The sequence below is a fragment of the Platalea leucorodia genome (genome assembly GCF_965183815.1).
Source record: "Platalea leucorodia genome assembly, chromosome: 13".
Classification (NCBI taxonomy): Eukaryota; Metazoa; Chordata; class Aves; order Pelecaniformes; family Threskiornithidae; genus Platalea; species Platalea leucorodia.
In genome coordinates, this window is record NC_138835.1 from 14,771,347 (window position 1) to 14,792,639 (window position 21,293).

Here is a 21,293-nt window from a genome sequence, read left to right on the forward strand (position 1 = left end):
GCCATTCTTCAACGTACATTCATTGCATTTGAAAAGAAAACAAGGAACAAAAAATGGAATGGAGTTCACCATCCTGCATTTCCTCTGCCAAAGATCCAGGCCATGGCGGATTGTTTCCTGCAGCACCTTTGATGGCGGAGTGCAAGGTTCATCCATCCTCTGGCTCTTCTTTATTTACGCAGGCCTGTAGGGAGGAAAGAAAGTGAAGGCAGGGCATCAATGTGGAGCAAGAACTAAGCTGCTTCCTGAAGATAACAGAAATGGCGTGGAAATAATGAGGACAAACTTACAAACTCTTTTTTTTCTCCTGTTCTGGGTTTTTAAATATGATTGACTACAGATGAAGAATAGGGTTGAGAGCTCAGAGGTAATGTGGTTAAGTAGTCTTCAAGTCTGCAAAGAATGTTATGCGTATTCCAGACCTGAATATACTGCAGTTAGACTAAGGACTAGATACGAGCCAAAGTGTTAGATCTATGTATTCTCAGCATCCGGAGCTGCATAAAATTTGGTTAGGAGTTTTAAAAGCTAGGGGCCATCTCTAGAATAAAGTAGCTTCTTGCCACTGTGGTGATGTGCTTTTTGTGTAGATGCAGCAGTATAAGCAGATCTACTGTTGTAGCCAGCAGTAAAGATGAGTGAATGGTTTCAGCTGAGACATCACCTCTCAAACATGCAGCTTCAGGTTGATCAAAACTTTGCAAATTCCTGTTGATATTCAGCAAATTGTTTGTTTGGGGAAAAGTCTACCTAGAAAGAAAAGCAGAAGCATTTTGTTTTGTGTTTGTTTTTTGTTTTTTTTTTTATCTCCTCGAAACAAAGTGGGATTTTTTTCCTGTTAAGTAAATGTTTCCTTTGTGAAGTATTCTGGTCATCAAGCCAAGTTTGGAGAGGGTGGGGGGGGAAAACAATCCTAAAGGAGTTTAGTTTCTTCCCCCTTTCCTCTCCCGCATTGTTTCAGTCTGGATTTTGATTTTTTTAATTGAAGAATGTTAGTTGTGTATTTGTACCTATCAGTTGTAGGTTGATCTACTGAAGAACCTACTTTCAACCTATAAGTGGGTGACTGTTACATGGGGTCGAGTCCTTTAATGCTGCACGCTCACAGCTGCTTCATGCCTAGGGCCAGCAGACAGACTGCACCACAAAAGAATGGATTAGGGAGTATTAAAGTGAGCCATCGCCAACTGGAGCCTTAGATCATTCAATTCACCAATGCCTCCTGTTGCTACCCCGTCAATGCTGAAGTCTGCATCTGAGAAAAGTCACACCTTGTGTTACCCTATGGTCCCTTCCACTGGTAGAGCTGAGGAAAGCAGTCAGTGAAATCTGGCTACACAACTAAAATCAAATTAAAGCTCTCGAGCCATAAACGTAATGCAGTACTTGAGGTCTCAGATCCTAGTCAGTGTTATGGACAGGAGCCTCACAACTGCAATTCATTGCTTGGCCTCATAAATACAGTCTTAAAAGGCAGGGAGATCTATTGCCCATCTCTCCACCTTTTAAAGAAATAGAGACTCCCTCCTGCATCTGGCAGGTTCTTGATTTAGCACTAAGTCATGTACAAAATCATGCTTTGGGACTATTCTGCTTTATAATTGAGATTGCACAGTGCTTCTGTCTGAAACAAATTCCGAGAGTGATGTCAAAAGACTGAATGGATGCAGCGGGCAGGAGGTGCTGACAAATGCTTGTGATGCTCTGGGCCTCCTGCTGTCTCGGCAGTATTGCAGGGTGCTTGGAGATAGCAGCTTTAGTCAGAAACTTCAAAGCTGTCTTGGTTAACCCTTCCACGGTTATCAGTGCAAGAGTGCTTCCTTGCCTCAAATGGTGAGAATTCTGTTACTACAAGTGAACAAGAAGAAAAGCGACGCAGAGCTGATGTCCTGTGCAGCCCAGGAGGAGACAGTGGTGCAAGCAGGCATGGCCTGAATTTGAGCTTTAGCTAAGGAGGGGTAAGAGCTCAGCCTTTGCTTCCTGAAAACTCATTGGAAATGTTCCCTTTTGGCCTCAGGAGAATAACTTTGGTTTTCAATAAGTGATGTGTTATCCTTTGGCTAAGTACTTTGACCCAGAAACTCATGCACTGAAGGCGTTAGCATATCTTCTATCAAAATTCCTAATAAATTATTATTAAATAATTAGTGCAGTGCCTTGATTGGTAAGCAGCAGTGAGATTAAGAGTAATTGTATTACACAGTAAAACTGCCAGAACAATTTTTTCATGATAATTTGAGTCTCTCTTAATTAAGCTTGTGGCTTGAAATAGGAACCATCACAACCAAACCCCCCCTGGAGTCAATGAAATGTAGAACAGAAGCAGTCATGGAACCTGAAATAGAAATAACTGTATTTATAAAATTTCATTGTTGCTGTGTGAGTGTTGGAGGTGCTAATTAAGATGAAGCATGCTTAAATCCTGCCTTTGTAAGCAACAGTACAAAACTGTTGGTTGGGGGTTTTTTTTGTTGCTGTTGGCTTGTTTTTAAAAAGAAAAATAACACCTGGCTGTTGATAACTTGTGAGGTTTTCCACTAACTGGAGACTTGCAACTGAAGTGAAGGAGGTCAGTAGATTACCATGATAAAGCGAGGAGATAACTGGATTGTGGTCTGGAAGTACCGATTCTCAGTAATAGTCTGGGGAGATGTTTTTTCCTCCTAGTACAAGGCAAAGGTATTTAAGAACTTTTTTCAGTGCAGTGGATGGAAGCTGAAGGCCAGAAGTTGCGTGTACATTTTGAATACTGAATTTAGCAGCTGATAACCACTGAAGTAGGCTGCCAAGGAACACAGCAGTCTCCCTTTAATGTCTTTGAACTGTGACAGCATATTTCAAAGTTATCGAACTCATAGGCTGCGTGCTTGATACAGAGGTTATGGGGGCTGGTCCTGGACTTAACCTGTGCACATCAGTCTAGGTCAATGTCATTGTTCTGTGGGGCCTTCAGATCCATGAAAATTCATAAATTTGGAGAGATGAAGATGAGAGACTGGGGAAAAATGCAAGCCAGGACAAGGGAAAGGGCACATTGGGAGGAGAGGAAAGAGTGTGATTTCATCAGAAAAGGGCAGATAAAACTGGAGCGAATAGGATAATTCCATTAGGAAATGAAGGAAAGTGATCCTGTTAGAGAGTTGTGGAAACAGGGCGAGTGCGTTGTCAGGAGAGCAGCTAACTACTGATAATGGGGTGATGCCATCCTAAAATGAAAGTTCATGGTTGCAGTTAGCTCCAAGTCAGTAGCTGTAGAATAGATTTGGTTTCATTCAGCATTTCCTTCAACAAAAAGGACTTAAAAACAGAAAGTCCATGTTCCTGACCCCTAGCTGTTCTGTAAATTTAAACTTGAAAGAAGTTGGATGTATTTGTTGGTTTGCATCTTCCTGAACAGGATATAAAAAAAGAAAATGCTTTCAGTCATCATGAAATGATTTTCACAGCAGGACAAGGGCATCTGGCACTCAGTGCCCCAGACTGCAAAACTCCATGGCATCAGTAGTTGGGAATCAAGTATCCGTTCCTCCTCTCGTTCCCATTCATACATGTGGAAGAAAGGCAAGAGCTAGGCTGAAATAAATAAACGAAAATTGCTATTTGGTGGCTGCTGTGAAATCTGTAGAGAGTCAGCTTATCTACTGCTCAGCAGCCGTTTTCATCTCCCATTGGCCAGAAAATAATATTACATTGTGCTGGCAGAAGCTATCAATTGATAAGTGATGGTGTGAAGAATGGAAGTGAAGAACAAGAAGATTATCCGTGTACTTCATTAGTAGCTTACCATCTTACTGAGACCCTTGTAAGGACGTTTTGCGTTCCTAGCTTCTGTTCATATTACTATCTCCCCATATAGAAGCTTCATTTATAAGTACTAGCTTCTTTCACAAACAGAATTTGTCATTTTAAGAAAAAAACAGCCCAAGCCCCATACTGGAAAAGTGTGATGTTTCTTCAGCACACTGCTGTATCAAGCTAGTAAATCAGGGAGCTGCTTAAAGATCCACAGCTTCTGCAGACTACGGAAAATTCCATCCCACTGTGACAAAATGAGAGGGAAATCAATATTTAATCTCCTGTAGCATCCCTTCTAATAATGCTATTGCACCCCAAAGTTACAGGGAATTTAACTGCTTTGCAAAAATGACTTGTTCTCCTGGTCTTGTGCTGCAGTGACAAAGTGGGTAGTAAGTCCATACTACATTAGAGGGGCACATCTACAAATCTATTTGGGGGCAGTTTTTCTTCCCTCAGCCCCACTTTTCTCCCCCATCCTCACATCCTTCTTTTTGGCAGGACTCTCTGGTAACATTATTCCCAAAAACAACCTCCCTTAGCAGCTGCTTGAAAAAATTTCTGCGCGTTGAACTGCCTTCTTGCAGCTAGATTTAAGGAGTATCGAAAATTCAGATCTTATTGCTGCTTTAAACAGAGAATACTGGCCTTTATGTTTGAGAATCTCATTACGAACCAGCTTTTAAGTGGACTGTGTGAAAGTGTGATCTTGTGCCTTCAGCAGTGGGAAGGGGATCATCAGAGGGCAGACGCTGGAATTCAACAATGGATCTCTATTAGTGGTATGAGAGGGGCTGCTGTGGACAAGTCGCCTTTCTGCTCCCTGCTCTCAGCTGAACTCTTGGGATGCCCCACACATAGAAGCCTCTGTTCTTGTAGGCAACAGAATTTAAAATAAGAAATGAAACCTTAAGAGCAAACCTGTGCCATCCTGCATACAAACCATCTAATGCTTGGTTTAATTTAATTCACTGGTGTGTTAGCTTTGTATCCTACAGGTTCCTTAGAAGTACAAGCAGATACAGGGAGACCTCATACCCAAGACAGAGTCAAATTTTGTGGTGCTACCATGAGAAGATTATTGGAGGATGACAAAGACATGGCCAGTGATCAAAATTGCATGGATGTATAGGTCAGAGCTCAGTTATGACTGTCTGTCCACAGAGCTAAAATACAGCTTAAATAACTAGATGTTGCATAAATTTTATCAAACAGCGCTGCCATAAGCCAAGTATGGCAACACCAGCTTCACCCTGGCAACCTGGGGCTAAGGAGAGGCAGTTTCACCCCTTCTGGTGTCCACTTGTTCATTCCTTCCATGCCTGAAAAGCCTGTTGGAGAAATCAACCTGCAAGGAGGAAAAAACCCAAACCTGTGGCACCCTTGAGCCATCAAACTAAGAGGCATGCATAGCCTCTTAGCACAGGAGATGATACTTACAGGTATGTCTGCTTGAACAAAAGGTTGGTGGGTTTTTCATTGACATGGTAGAGAGGAAATGGATCAAATCCACCAATGAAATCAACTGAAAAAAAATCAAAACTCAAATAAATAAACAAACATGGCCAGAAAGTTGAAAGGAAATGAAAGAGAAAGTTGGTGCATGTCATGGCATAACACAAAAATTAGTGAGAAAACAGAAAAATGATTTTTCAGGTATGGATTGCCTGGTGGAAATCTCTGCTTGTACAGACCTCTTTTCCAGGATCTCCTAGGATGGGCAAGTGTGCCAAGGAGGAGATTCAGCTAGCACAAGACTTAAAGCAGAGAGCTAACAAAGGACTCCAGAAAAACAAGAGGGCCTCCCTCTGCCTCCTTGGATATCGCCACCATGCTGTGACTTCACAGGAGAACTGAGCTGACAAAGCCTCAGCCATTCAGCGATGTGCTGAAAGAAGGACGCTGGGGAATGGCTCGCGAGTGAATGCCAGCGGAGAAGTTGGCAGCACAGCAGTCCCCATCAAGGTTATATAGCGAAGTGGGAATTTTCTTGCCCCACTTGTCTTTCCTGCCAGACAGACAACAGCAGCTTTGGAAAACTGCAAATACCTCATTATCTTCAGCTCTGATATTTTTCACGTCCCCTCTGCCAACTCAATTTCTTTTAATTGTATACAAATAGGAACAATGCTTCCCTTCTCCAGTATTCACATAAGGGCAATGTAACTAAACAAGGAAAGTTCTAAGTGACAATTCCCTTAGTAACCATAGAAGAATTTTCCAAGTCTCTCTTAGTTCCCCTGAAATTAGGCCAAGTCTGTATTACTGAGCTGGCCAGCGCAGCCAGGTCAGTAGGGGTATGATGTGGTGTGATTTGTGACTGACCTAGCAGACCTTGCAAAAACCTTTAAAATAGATCCAGCTTAGACCACTTTTTGGCGCCAAGTACATTTTGTTTGGAAGTGTGAAAGCTATCCGGTCCAAATGCCATTTAAAAAATAACTGGAGAGTCTTATTAACTATATAAATGCCTGTTTACTTTTCTTTCCTGAAGGTGGCACTATTATTTTAAATTTTAGCTAAAGAGTTTTGGTATTTTTTAGTGAAAAAACGATAGAAAAAATATTTACTAAATATATTGGAAGTGAAAAAAAACCTCTTAAAATATATTTAGAAACCCAAAGACAACATATTCTCGCAAATTCCATCTTAATGGATAGCTTCCTGCTGATCCTGTGACTTTGGAACAACTGTCAGTTAAGGGGCAAAATCTGTAGAGGTTCTAAAAGTTAACTGGCGGGATAATTCCCAGCAGTTCCAGTGAGAATTGACCTTTTCTCAGCCACTTTTGAAAATGTTTGAGTATTCTAAAATCAAGACAGTCTGCAGTTTTAAGAAACAGATACTAACTATATTACCTCAGTTGTGGAATGTCTAAATTAGGAAACCTTAAAGAATTGCAATTTTCAGTAACTGTTTAGTACCTGGAACAAACCAAAGTCCTATCATCTGAGCACCCAAGCTTGGAAGAACTCAAAATCCAAGTTAAAAAAAATCTTAACTCTGGTTCATTGTTGCAATATATTACAGTGCATTAGCACACGTAAAATATCCTTGCCCACAGTTCAGCATGAGTAGATCCCTACTGCTGTGTTTTCTCATGAAAATCACGTTAGCATGAGCTTCCTGATTAATGTGCCTCAGCACTTATAATTACTTCATGCTGCATATCAAAGCCACGTTTAAAGGAAACCACGAATGGAAGAGAAAATTAAAATGCAGGTCAAATTTGTTCAGGTCACTGGAAGGATCTACCACTGTGAGTGTGAAATATTGATGGTTTGTCATTGTTAATTATTCAAGCTGGCATTTTAACTCCAAGCTGGGAAACTGGGAGGGAAAAGGAATTTGTTAGTGGAAAAAAAATATGTATCCTGAAATTAACAGCTCTGCCTTTCTAGATAATGCTTCCTTCCATGTGGTTGCCTCTCCTAACAGATCCCTACTATAAAAATGAGCTCTGTCAAGTTATTACTTTACTATATTCAAAAGGGGCTCAGAACTCAAGCTATTCAGCTAATAGAAGAGCTATAGGGTAATTTTTAAAATATTGCTTATAATGTAGCACTTTCGCTAAGTGCACTGCCAAGCTCTAAACAAATGATCAATACAATCGGTAGAATGAGTTCAGCCACACAGGAAGCAACAGAAAAACAGGAGGACAAGTCAGATAAGCAAATGCATCTCATCTCACTCCTGTGAAATCAACCTTCTTCACATACTTTCAAATATTCAGTTCAAAGCTGTTGTTTTTCAGCTAAAATCCAGAGCCAGCTGCTCTTTAAAACAACAAAGCTACTTGCACAAACCTAATGAATATCTTAAAGAAGTGATACTTGGATATAAAACCTTTGGATCAGATCCTTACCTGGAGTAAACTGGCCTAGAGCCATTGATTTCAGTAAGACTTTAGTGATTGAAACATGCTGAGAATTCAAACACAGAAAGGCAACGCATTGCCAAAGAAATCAGACTTCACATTGATTTGAACCCTGTGCGTCCATTCTTTTGTTTGCAAAATTACTGTTCTCAAAGGGAGTTTTAGAAGGGCAAGGAAATCCAGGACCACGTTATAGATATCTGGATAGATCCCACAGACCCAGCCACCCGTGTGATTCCTCTGAGTCTTTGCTCTTCTCTGACATATGTCATGACTCTTAAGATATTTGTATACCAAACGTGAGAGAGTCAGCTCCTTCCTCCTTCTTGTAATTCAGATACAGCACTTCCTCTGCTTTTAAATTAAGTGGTCAGGTTGGTTCTTGGCAAGAAATCTCATGCTCTGCTTCATCCTCGGCTTGTGGCATATGATACTCAGCAGGTGGCCTGCTTGAGTATCGGGTTGTATTCTTTGTTGTAGGTACTCCTAATTACAATGGTAATATTTCAGTGGTATTGAGCTTTACAAACTTGAGAACAGAGGAAGCTGCCCAGCTTCTCTAAAGCCCAGCCTGAGTGAGTAGCCAACACCAAGCTTTTTTTGGGCTGAAAGCAGAATTACAGCATCTAGCACATGGTGACATGGGGGAAAAAAACCTCACAGTAAAAACAGCTGTTCCTTGAAAGGTAGGTAGTGCCATATCACATAGATGGAGAGATAGAAAGAAGTCTGATGGCAACTCAGTCCTGATAGACAAACATCTGAGAGAGAAATAAAATTTAGTAAAACCTTTGCCAGGGGATCTGTTGATAAATACTTACAGCTGTCTTCTTCTTCTGTAAAAACACTAACAACATAACAGGCGTAGACAAAGCCCACCAGCTGGAAAACAGAGAGAATACATCATTTTAGTATCAGTCTTGTGAGACTGGTCAAAACCCACTTGGCACAACTTCAAGAGCCAACATTGACTGTCAGCTCGGCAGCATTGCTGTAACGGTGAGGCCAAGTCATATTTGCTGTGAGGCAGGGGGTGCGGGTGTAGGCTTAAGGGAAGACACTGCTGGCAGCATACTCAAAGGTCCAAACTAAAAACTTGCAAGACCCATCCTCACCTTCAGAGCAGCAGCCTGCTCTTGCCAGAACGATTGGCAAGAACACGGGCTCGCTTCGTTGACATTGAAGCTCTGTGCTAAGTTTACTCTCTCTAAGAAGTGATGAGGATGCAGGAGAGTGCCTTATGTAAAATTTTAGACAGACGACTACGTACAGGACAGACACACAGACATACAGGAGTAGGTTTTATTAACAGAGGTCCAGGGACAAGAACTCATCAGGTCTGTATTGCTGTCAGAAGGGGTATGCAAAGGAAGAGAAATGACTTTGGTGCAGGAGCTACCGACAAGATGTGAGTAGTTTTTATGCAGATGAGATAGAAAGTTAACCATAAAAATGGTGATGTACTGGCAGAAATGTTCAGAGACAGTGAAATCTTTAGTAACTTCGGCTTGGAGATCAAAAATTCATTGGAAAGAAATCCCAGTCTTACTCTAGCTCTACAATTTCTAAGGTTCTTTCCATCTTTGGAGAATAAACACTTCTGCGTGAGCTAATCAAGCATTGGGCCTGCACAGTAGATGGGCCAGAGCACGGTGAGAAACAGAAAAGACGATAGCAGTGCTCTTAATTCAGAGATTGCATAGGCCAGCAGTAAATTCCCCCTCCTGGGAACCAGATAGAAGCAGGGAAGGAGCAGCGAAACAGGGTGCCTCTCAAATAACAGCCGTCCTGGCGTGGTGTGGCCCTCGTGTCAACCCGTTGCTCAGAGCAGTCTTTACAACAGAAAACTAGAGTGAACATTAAAAAAGCAATTTAAAGTAGCCTGGCGGGTCTGTCCTTAGTTGGTAGTTTGTAGAAGCTCTAAAACATCAGAACTGCCTCATTCCATTTCAGTAGCAAGTTGTTACTCAGCCTGAACAGGGAAACAAACTCCTGGTACTACGGGAGTTAAGCATTCTCCATCCAGCAGGGTTTTATTTTGCTTTGCCTTCTTCCTGTTAATCAAATATCCTCTCCATCCTTCATTTTACATCTTTACCTAACACCCCACTTAGCGAGATCGCGGTTGACAGTAACTGTATTAGTAAAGTTATTGTGAGACATAATTGTTTTCCACTGTGAACTCAGTTCTTTTGAACAAGGGTTGGAATGTAACACGCAGTGACTCACTCCAAGGGAAGACAGAATGATGCATGGTAGGGCTTGAAAAGTAGAGTCCATTCATTTTTAATATGACAGAAAAATACATCACACCAGAAAACAAAAGCCAAGATAATGAGATTTTTACTGGGGAGTTAAGGCATTTGTGATTTCTCAAGCTCTCCCCGACAAAACACACCTTGTTGGAAGGAAACGGAATGTTTTGCAGCATCACTAAGCCTTGTGTTTCCTTTACAATTTTCTGTAATCGTCTGAAAGACAAGCCATCTCTCTCCTTTCTTCTTGGGTGAGCCCTGTGGAAACGTGTCCCAGTACCTCTGTGTGGGAGAGGTCGCTCTGTGCACTCACTCATTCCCCTGCTCTGCATTTCTGAAACCAGGGCTGCTTCATACTAAGCTTCTATGAGCTACAGAGGACTTCATACAGGAGAAAAAAAAAAATAAAAAAATAAAAAAATATATATCTATCTATCTTTCTCCTTCTGGGCATGATGGTAACCACAAAGCCGCACACAATGCCCAATCTATCTGATTTTCCCTGCTGACGTTTAGAATTGCCTCTGAGTAGAACCATTGCTTTTTAAAGGCAGACCAAAAAAAAAAAAAAAAAAATAAAACCAAACCCAATAACAAAAACACACCCAAAAAAATCAGAATAATCAGAGATTTTTCTTCTCTTCTATTGCTTGTAGTGTGCTAACAGAAAACCCGGGGAATTTTTTTTTCTTTCCGAAGTTTGGGGCAGTTCTCGGGGGCAGTTGGGGACAGCTCGGGGCAGTTGTTGGGGGCAGTTGGGGACAGCTCGGGGCAGTTGGGGACAGCTCGGGGCAGTTCTCGGGGGCAGTTGGGGGCAGCTCGGGGCAGTTCTCGGGGGCAGTGGCCCCAGGGCAGGAACTGGCCGTGGTGCTGACGCAGCCCCCGCGGCTGCTCCGGTGCCCGGCGTCACGGGCCGGCCTGGCTGCGACCGCCGCAGCTAGCGCTCCTCAGCCGGGCTGCGGCAGCTAACGGCGTGAACGCCTATGGATGCTCTCGGAAAACCAGAGTGCTTCAGCTCAAAGCCGTCCCAGCATTCACTGAGATGCCTAACCACCCGTCTGCACGCTCTGGTCACCGCTGTAAGGGCGTTTGTTCTCACCCTAGGATCAAATTAGGAGTGTGGTTACACACATTCTTTGCACTTGCTCTAGCATTTTCATAGTTTGAAGATCCAGCCTTTTACATTTTACAGGATATAAGGTCAAATCATGCAATTTACATACACACAAATATCCAAGCAGGAAAGATGTATCTTGAATGTGTGCCCCGATTCCAAGGGAACTCTAGGATGGTTTTCTCTTTGCCCAGATTTTCTATCATGCCGCAGAGTAGGAACTGTGGGTTAGCAGCCATACAAAGTGGCAGCCCTAAATCCATTCACTGTTACACGTGCACACAAACCTTGTGCGATACCTGTGTCAGGGAACTCCTGTTAGTATTACCAGTAAACATGACTTACCTGGGCAGAGCGCATGAACGATATCAGCTATACTGTCACAGGGAACCTGTTAAACCTCTGAAAACTGTTCACAGTCCAGAAGCACCAAGCAAGCAGTAAGATTGACTTGGGAAGTCCGTTTTGCACAGAAATTAATGCCTCATAACCCTCAACCATCATTCCTCTCACCCCGTACATTTTTCCTTTTATGACTAAGGTGACCTTTTGCATTCAGAAAAACAAACAAACCAACCGAAAGCTAGTGAATTAAGTGAACTTCCCTAAATCCCTAATTCCAGCTCCACTGGAGTGGAGGGTTTTCTTTATTTCTTCCATCTCCTGGCTTTGTTTCAAAATTACCTGCTTAGTGTTTAAAGTTTACTTATTATTGACTTTATAATCCATTCCTTCTTTACATGAATTTCATCAATAAAAAAAATTGTTTATTTAATGGCACTTTTTATTCAAAGAAGTTTTGCTGGTCTTGTGACCTGGCCAGAACAGGAGAGTTTCAGTAGCGAGGAGGGAAGAGACGTACAACATAAACAAGAATTGCATTTTTATATGGGCTGACCTAAACTATAATCAAAGATATCACCTCAGGGATTAAATGAACTCCCAGGACTGCCCATGTCTCACCTTCTGCATGAATTACGAATGAAATATAGCTGCAGAGGAGAAATGTCACTCCTGTTGTCCAGTCCTTTTCACTGGAAGAGTCTGCAAGTATGTGGGATGAGCAGACTCCAAGAGACACCAACGGTTCCCTTCTGACTGCATCCTTGAAGATGTATCAAGCCCCCAAACATCACCAAGTTCAGCAGCAATTAACATAGAACAGGAAGCTTCACAGAGGCCAAGAATTTGGAAGTAATTTCACTCTTGCTCAAAGTGCCATTTTGGTTGCTAATGTCAATACAAAAGAGGGCTTTAAGCTCTACTATCCCAGGGAAATAGCAGTAATTCTTAGATCTTTGCAAATTATGCAGGGGAGGTGGAAGAGGAGGGAAAACGTCGGTGTTGTAAAATGACACTAAGCTATTGCTCTAATTCCCCAAAGAATGTTCTTGGGCTTTAGCCTCTGCTGCTGTTTCTCTGCTTGTTCTGCATGTTCAGTACCAGCTTCCTCCAGGCTGCAGAAGTATCCGATTAAGCTTTTTATTAGGAACACATGTTGTAGGCAGGTGTGTTCAGTCAGCCTGTCAGAGAGCCTGGGAATGCACATGCTGCCCAACAACAGAGGATGGAGCTGGGATGTCCCAAGCATTCTGCAGGCAAATGAACAGAGCAGGAAAGACGGGAAGAGACAAGTGTGCCCAAAGGGAAAGAGGAAAACATAAGCCTGTACATCCCTCTGCTCCTCCGTCATCTGAAGTTAACTTTTTAATAGCGAGTTGAAAAGTGTTCACCAAACAGCAGCATTGAACTAAAGTGCTGGAGCCAGAAAGGCTGAACTACAGCAAGATCTACAGAAAGGGACCAGCTGGCTGTGAGCATGCAAAATACGGGAAGGATAGGAAGGCAAATTTTAGGAGGTATTACTGTTGCTTGTGTAAAATCTTAGCTTTCGTCTAGTGTCCTAGTGAAGATTCTGGGCTCTTCAACTCTTCTCTCAATAGAAAAACTTGCCATTGGTTTTTCCACCACAGAGAATTGTGCAGAGCCTCCTCCTTCAGGGCAGATGGATTCTAGGTTTCACTTCAGAGCTAATGAAGTGTATATGCTCTCATCAGTGCAAGAGGGGGGGAATGAGATCTCTGCTACAAGAAAGCAAAAAGCCAGCTCGTGAAAGAGCTATTGTGACCAGATAGCCAAAAAGAGGCAATCAAAATCCTTTGATTCCTTGACCTTCTTTATTCTTTGGATGCAATTATGACCACTGAAAATCAAGCTTCTGCCAACAGCAAAGCATCTCTTGTGCGTTGCTTCTCACATAACATCTGCTGTCAAGGCTTGCATTGCTGCCTTCCTGGGAACCTTCCAACCTGTCAGTCTGAGCGAAAACAGCAGACAGGCAGGCAATGAGTTCTCTCAGTTGGGGTTCCAATTTCCATCCCATTCAATGGAGCCTCAGGAAAAGCCTAACCCTCCCCACTCCCAAAACTACCATATGGACAGCCCAGAGCTATGCCAGGTATTTCAAAACTGGAAATCACTCCTCTCCCTGCTGGCTGGCAAGTTGGGGAGATGCAGGATGAATCCTTGCTAAGATAAAACCAAAGCAGATTTCTTTTCTTGACAAACTAGTTGCTGTTGCATTTCCTAATTGGGTTGGTAGGATTAGTTTTATAGTGCCATTTCTACAACAGTAGAGACTTCAAGATGTTGTTACAATAAGCTTTTTCCTCCAATGTGTTCTGTGCTAAAGCATTGAGAAAGATTTTTGTACTGGGCCCTACAGCTACTTGTATCGTGCATGGTGACTGATATGCCCAAGTTTGATCGCGCTCCAGATTAAAGGAGTTGCTTTTGCCTTCAAGGAGTACAGACAAGCTCTGAGCAAAAGCAGACTGAGACCTTATGTATCTTCAAATGTATGCCCAGGAGCAGGCTAATATAGTCAGCAGGAGTCAGGATGACAGCCAACACTGTGCTCACCATATGGGTTCAGGTTTGCTTTCCCTCTCCTTTGGCACGCAAGATCGAATTCAGCGAGCCTTACCCCAAGTACACAATACGGCGCACTACACTTGCTCAACAGCCTGAAGGAACTGGCATTTCCAGAGAACAACCAAGATTTCCACAGCTGGGTACTGCATAGTTAAAGAACATGGATTTCACACTGCCCTATCTGGAATAAGAAAACCCCAAAATACAACCCCCCCCCCCCCACAACTTCCAAAAACGACTAGGCAAACCAAAAAACTACAGAAAGCAGAATTTTGCCTGTCCCTTGCCCTTCTTCACAGGGAACTGACTATTCCAGTCTCAAACGCGCAGCGGACGAGGAGGGAACTAGGTCATGTCCCTTGCTGCAACCCCTGAGCCTTCAAGTTCCTAGTCATGTTTTTGTACTATCGATCTGGTCTCCCTGCCTGTCTGCAGCACAGTACCTGCCAGGCGCTCTGGGAAGGACAGCAGCCTGTAATAAAATCTGCCTTCAAATGAGATAAAGAGAATAGAAAAAGATACTGGCAGGGATCAAAGAGTTTGACCCTCAGAGACTAAAGAGGGAGAGAACTGGCTGACTGTTTTCAGGCAAGGTCTGAGTGAGAAAGTGAAAAGGCTTGTTTTCTGCCTTACCTCCGCAAAGCCGAGAGGAAAAGCTCTCTTTCTCCCACCACATGACAAAATTATATGAGCATTTCTGAGCCAGCAGGAGTTACAGACCTGGGGCTTCAATACAAGTATTTTAGCCTCATTTCCAGGGTTTAGGATTCAAAAAATCCACTGCAACTTAAGTCTCAGGGAGCAGGAAAGAGAAAATATTTACCTGAATCCTATTTTATCTTATAGTTCCCTCCTCTGTCTCCCCATCTGGCCCTTTGTGGTGTTTTGCAGATGCACAGAGAATACTGTCATGTGCCTTTGGGCAGAAGCAAAGGAGAAAACACTCCCAGAGACACAGACTCCTATATATCGGTGTGATCACTTAGCTCGGGGCCGTGTGCCTAAGTCAGTAAGCTGCCATAAAACAAAGGTCTATTCCAAACAAACTCAGGACCATCTGTGGGCTGAACCTCCAGCCTGGGGCGCAGGGCTCGTGCCAGCTCAGGCATTCAGGAAGGATGCTAGCACTGACATACTTCTGCACTTTAAAAGTCAGGGATGTTCTGACTTCAAAGTCTGTCAGTTGTTTCACCAAACTCAGGAACAGCACCAGCTCAGCAGCATCAATCCTGTTCCAGCTAACAGTCCTTTATAAAAGACAACAGGCTCTATTCTTCTGGATACATAGGTTTGCCTCTCTCATACACTTGCATCGAAGCAACTCTCAGACAGTTTAAGGCAGATCATTTTCCCTGAAGGAGAACTAACCACGTATTAACAGCCAGCACACACGCCAGGGAGTCCGTCCAACTCAGGAAACAGGAGCTTCTCCGTCTGCCTCTTTTTTGCGACAGGGCAAGAAGGGGGTCCGAGCCCCGCGGTTCACTGGGTCACACAGATCATCCCAGCTAATAGGAAATGCAGGATCAAGACAGTGGAAAGTTGAACCAAAAACGTGCGGAGAAGTCCTTGGCACTCCAGAAGCTTGGAGTTTCTCTATTTGTTATCCTTTAACATTTAAGCATGGCAAGTTACCCTTCTTTTTGAAGCCAAAACTGAAAGCTGAAATGTAAACGTTTCACCAGTCCACGTCCATTTGTACTTAAAGCCATTAACCACAAAGTAACAACCAAAGCAGATTAGAAAGATGCGGGCTGCTAACTCTACAGCAGCTACAAAATGGAAGAGTACTGATGAAGTAAGGGGGACAATGGACATTTTGTTTCAGTTAATTTCACAGACAAGTGAGAAACAATTAATTAACAGTGAACGTGACTGCAGAGTACTTTAAAAAGCCCGGGGAAGACTCCAGTGAGGAAAGAGTTGATGAAAACATTTAGTGCATATATCTTAGGTGTGAGCAGAAAGAAAATAAGCTGCTTTCTGCTTCCTTAAAGTTTCTTTCATGTTCTGGAGATAAGGGTCTTCTCCCTTTTATTTCTTCACAACAAATGTGCACATATGTGCTCCGTCACCCATCACTACTAAGTCACGTGGAATAAGAGACATCCTTCTTCAGAAGGGTCTCTGTCCTTGCCAAAACATGAATTTCCACACCCCAACAGGGATTCAGAGTGATTTGTTATTGTGCGGTTGCATGTGATGCATTACTTCAGATGCTAAGTTGCTGGCATCCATTTCCAATTCTTTCAAGTAATATTGTTCATAAGAGAACAGGAGAACAAATAAACGAACATTTACAGAGATTTTTGCAATCAGTTGATACAAAATGGGGTGGAAAATTGCTGCCTGGAAAAAAAATAAAACCAAAGAGCATCTCCTCAACACTTGCTACCCTGCAGCGCTCTCGGCGATGTACTCACCGCGATCAGGATCTGGAAGGAGCTGTGCATGACCTCGATGTACCGGTACTCCAGGGCACAGCCTATGACAGAGATGTAGGAATGGCTATCCAGCCCTTTGATGCCAGACATTGAAGCCTCCTTCCGTACACAGCCAGGACCATTTTCACTCCACCATGACTGGTGCCGCGAGATGTTGAATGTCAAGAGTTCACTGTCCTAAAGAGAAGAGTTGCCAAGAGATCTCCATTTACTATAAGAGTGTCTGATATGCTGTCAGATGGAGGTGATACTAAAATCAATGGAAAAACTAAAGTTTCTAAGATCCCCACCCTCAAGAAACAATAGCACAGATCAAAATGCATTGGCCTTATGTTCCTTATAAGTTTTTCTGCGGTGGGAACCATTTCTGAGGCAGTCCTGCAGCACTCCACAAAGCTCTTTCACCATCACGTAGCGCGCTTCAGAAGCAGGACTGAGCAGCTTCTAAATCAGAAAGACTGAGAAATATGAACTTCATAACCCTAAAGTGAGTTTCAAAACCCAACAGATCTTCCTCTGTTCCTAGCTTTTAACACATCTAACAAGTTCCCTTACCATTTCTGTCCGATTTCCTTCCACACTCTTCACATATGGTGCTTCTATGTCTTCTGTTGACCCGACACGCTGCCAGCCTCAGGTCAGATTACCCAGCTGAGCTGACCTCACGGTGATGATTGCAGCTTCTTGCAAACACTTCCCCAGCAATTCCTTATCATCTCTACCCCAAGAGAGGCTTTTTGTTTTGCTCTTCTCGTCTTTGTTAGTTCAATAGTTTAAACCATGCCACTGTGGGGGTTACATAGTGAAATGCCACACAAGTAGTGCAGGAGTTTTAAATGAGCACCTGGCTGCATACCAAACTGACAACACTTTCCTCACACTTGAGAAAAGAGCGGTACTTGCTGGAGTACCCGGGAGAGCTTTGGGATTTTGAGCTTACAGGACACGGCAAAGCCTCCCTGCAGACGGTAAAAGACAAACTCGGGACTGGCTGAATAGATCAGCTGCACCACTTCACGGATGCGTGCTAAGTGCTGGGTGCCCCAGCAGCCCTCTCGGGTCACTTTGATGTGGAATCAACAGTCCCTTTTGACCACAAAACAAGGCGAGGGCTTGGAAGTTTTATTCTGAAGGACAGACTATAAAATTCTCAGGCAGAGACTCTGTGTCTCTCTACAGAGTAGAAATGGGTACTGGATATACACACCCCACCTAACCATTACTAAAAGCTTTAGCACCTATCCATATGCTACTTCACACTGCTCATGCCAGGGCCCTACAGAGTCCCTGTAGGAAAGAAGGTCACACCTCCTAACGTGGGAAACCTCACGTGGCAGCTCCTTTGCCTCAGCTCCCCGTAGAGTCAAGAGGGAAAAACAGATTCGGAGCAGCTAATCCAGGCTCCTGCTCTGAATTACCCGCTGGAGAAAGGACTTGTTTCCACTGCCAACCCAAGGAGCCTAGCCAGGTAGTCCTGCAGATACACTTTTCTGTGTCCGTGTTTGTATCCGGGGGCAAACTTGAGTTACAAGAGCAGAAAATTTGAATGCCAGCCAGAAAACCTGTGAATAGAAACCAAGTGCCCCACTACACACATTGTGTAGGTACCCTCCACTCCACCACAGATACTGAAAAACGGTTTGCAGAGCTGTTATTAAAATATGCTGCACAAAGCACATGTTAAGAAATGCGGACAATTAAGTGAGAAGACAGCTGCCAAACTCCTGACATAATCACCACAACAGATGGGATGTGTTTTACAGTAGATGGAAGAAGGCACAGAGATGAAGTATGGCACCAGTGCAAAAGCAGCCTGAATAGCAAAGACAATAGGGAAAACTCTATTAACAGTTGGAAGTTTAAAGGCAGCTGTCTGCATTTTAAAGGCGATGGGGAATAATTATTAGATTGGCAGCTACAGGATAACACACACAGTGCAAGGTGCTGTGCTATCTATATTTCTAGAGAGTTTTCTCTTCCAGCTTCTCACAATTTTGGCAGAAGAGTCCTTGGCTTGCTCCCTCTGCTGGGCATTGCTCTTCAGTGGCCCACAGATATCTCACATATCCACCAAATCACATCTTTTCTGCAAAGCTTGTTCTTTCTCTCCCAAGTTTGCATGTTCTGAGACACATGGATCTTCCCCAGCAAAAGCTTTTCCTCCTGGAGACAGCCAGCCCTCCAAGCTGCTCTGCTCTTCTCCCTCTCACAAGCCACTTGCCACTTTGGATAGGGAAGGAAAGAATGATCTTTCTCCAAAGAAGGACTCAATTCCTGTTTCTTTGCCTGGGGCTTCCCCCAGTTAGCACAGAAACAAAGCTGTTCCACAGGGCACCACAGGATCTACTCTTAACCTCGGTCCCCAGGGCTTCCCTCTCCCGGCTCACAGATGGTGCCTTCCCAAACCTTCTGCCTCACCGATGCAAAGAGCCCCTTCAGCACCTTCTCTACTCCTTACAGAGGCGTCTGTGTGTATTTGGCAAAGTAAGAAACAGGCTGCTTTCCTTCTTGAATCTCCCTCTTGTCAGTCCTTATAGAATTGGGTCTGGCTTAACTTTGCTGCAGAAGCTGCACTTGCTTCTGAAGTAAGGCTGAAAAAGCAGAACAGGAGCTGGGCTGGAGGTGGGCAGGTGGAGGAACAGTAGGTCCGAAACAGCACTCACTGCTTTTTGCCTACAATCATGCTCCAGCTCCGTGGAAAAAAAAAAAAAATTATATTTCAGTTAAGAACAGATTGGTAAAACTGAGCACATTTGGATTCTAAAAGCACCACAACGACTCGCACACATGAGCCATCCATCTCACAGATGTAAAATGAATACTGATCGCACACTGGGATTGTGGATGCCCTTGCGTTCACACAGACACCGTTCTGAACAAGCATCTCGCTGGAGCACTGCAGGGCACGAGGACAGCATGAATGAAAGGGTCTCAACGTCCTAAGCAATGCCATTCCTTTGCTGGTGGGCCTGGCTGGATGTCCTCGGAGGATACCTGCTCTGATGGGGCACAATAAAAGAGCAGTCAAGGAAATCACTTAATTGACCTCCAGTTGCTCAGTGCTTGCTGGGAGACTGGGAAAAAAAAATCTCAGGATGTCTCCTGTGGTTTGCGAGCTTCATTTGCTAGGAGAGGATTGAAGAGCAGGGAAACTATGAAATAGGAACAGCACACTAAAATCAGGAGAAAAGAACCAGTTGCAATAAAGTTTAGGAAACAGCTGTTTCCCAAAACCTTTCTGCAATGCATTTGAAGTCTGAACACACTGAAATACTCCCAAAAGTGGTATGCAGGTTGGAAGATGTTAATGAGTCCCAGAAGTGAGCAAGCCTTGCTGTAGGGAGAGAGAGAGAGAGATCTGCGTGTAACTGCTCTCCCCGATGTTTCTTGGCAGGCTGCTATTTGAAGGGCTATCGCTTCCTCTTTAACCTTCAGCCTGAAGAGAAATATGAGCAAAGAGCGATACAAGCTCCTTCTCAGGAGCACATTGAAGGCCAGCCAAAAAAAAAAAAAAATCTCACATCTCACTCTGAACTGTTGTAGCACCTGGTTGCCATCCACTTGCCATCAGTGTGAGAAGGAAGACAACAGCACTAAAACTGTAGTACCTACATTTCCCAGAGTCTATTTTCCGCTCCCAGCCTCACCCCGCTGTGTCCCATGGGGAAACTCACACCTACCTCTGACACCCACAGAGCCAGCTGCGTTCGTTTTCTAAAATAGTTTTCTGAAGGCTGTTCTGAAATGATTTTCTAAGGGACACTATCAGAGATGGTTTTATTTCTTGTTAACAGCCTTCCAAACTGCCTCCCCCCAAATTTCCTTGATTATCCGTCAAGCCAGCACTGTAATGGCTCTGGAAACAAATTGAACCCTGTATGGGAGCCCCCAGAGCTTGAGAGCAGAATCATTTTAAATCTTTTCAGTTGGAAACATTTCTTATCAAAATAGGAAATATAATGTTTATCTTTTAGTCATGCGTGCTGAATAGCTGTATCACCCCGAGACGAGAGAGAAGCACGCTCGTTGTCTCTCAGCAGCCTTGTTGACAATGCCACAGCATTTAAAGGCCAAATCCCAGGCTTCCAGTTTCTAAATTTAGATGGAGTTGAGGGACAGTTGTAATTACGCATGCATTTACCCATCCTCCTCACAGTATTTTCTCCAGGTACAAAGTCATCCCAAGATGCTGTCCAGATTGTCTGGAATACAAATAACCCCCCGTTTGACTAATAAGGGCTGCTTCCACGTCAAGAGGAGATTTAGACCACCACCATGGCTCTGGATTCAGATCAAAGCACGGGGTAGACAAGAAAGAATATAAAGAAAGGGTAAAAAAAAAAATTCACCATTCCAAGATGAATAATTCCAGAGGGAAAAGACAAAGGAATACATTGAAATACACAACACCAATTCCTCAGACCTCTCTGAATGTTTCTCAAGTACATGATGAAGAGTCAATCAGCATGGCAGCTGGACAGACAGATGCTCATATGTCTTAACAGCAGGATTTTAATAATTAACTCAGACTAGGGCATTGCAGGAGGGACTGTGTTTCACACTCGAGTAGACAGGGAGAAGCTTAACATGTTATTTCAAGCACAGCCTAGAAACTTCAGAGATCGCTCCCAACAATTCACCTAACCAAACGGCCAGATGGACAAAGAGAAAAGAGGGAGATGGAACAGGAACAGACCCGAGGAGGAGGAACAGCAATCTGGAAATTGGGCTGCGAGCCCCACCGCAGAGCAGTGGGACAGCACTTTCGGAGAGGCTGCGTTTCCCCCAGATGCTGCAAGCGTGCTCAGAACTGCGAGCAGAGCAAGCCAGCAAGGCAATGCTGCCAAGAGCCGCTCGGAGGCACATCACCA

The 21,293-nt window shown here is 43.7% G+C and overlaps 1 protein-coding gene across 1 annotated transcript in view; it reads right to left on the bottom strand.

The window, feature by feature from the left end:
* Positions 1–21,293, bottom strand: part of NKAIN4 (sodium/potassium transporting ATPase interacting 4) — a 51,104-nt gene continuing 29,811 nt past the window's right edge. Inside the window, exons 4-7 of the mRNA XM_082325937.1 lie at positions 16,402–16,599; positions 8,497–8,557; positions 5,236–5,320; positions 1–184 (exon numbers count right to left, since the gene is read on the bottom strand). Of these exons, the coding sequence (XP_082182063.1) occupies positions 175–184; positions 5,236–5,320; positions 8,497–8,557; positions 16,402–16,599 (354 nt within the window). The 3' untranslated portion in view covers positions 1–174. The remainder of the gene's footprint in view (positions 185–5,235; positions 5,321–8,496; positions 8,558–16,401; positions 16,600–21,293) is intronic.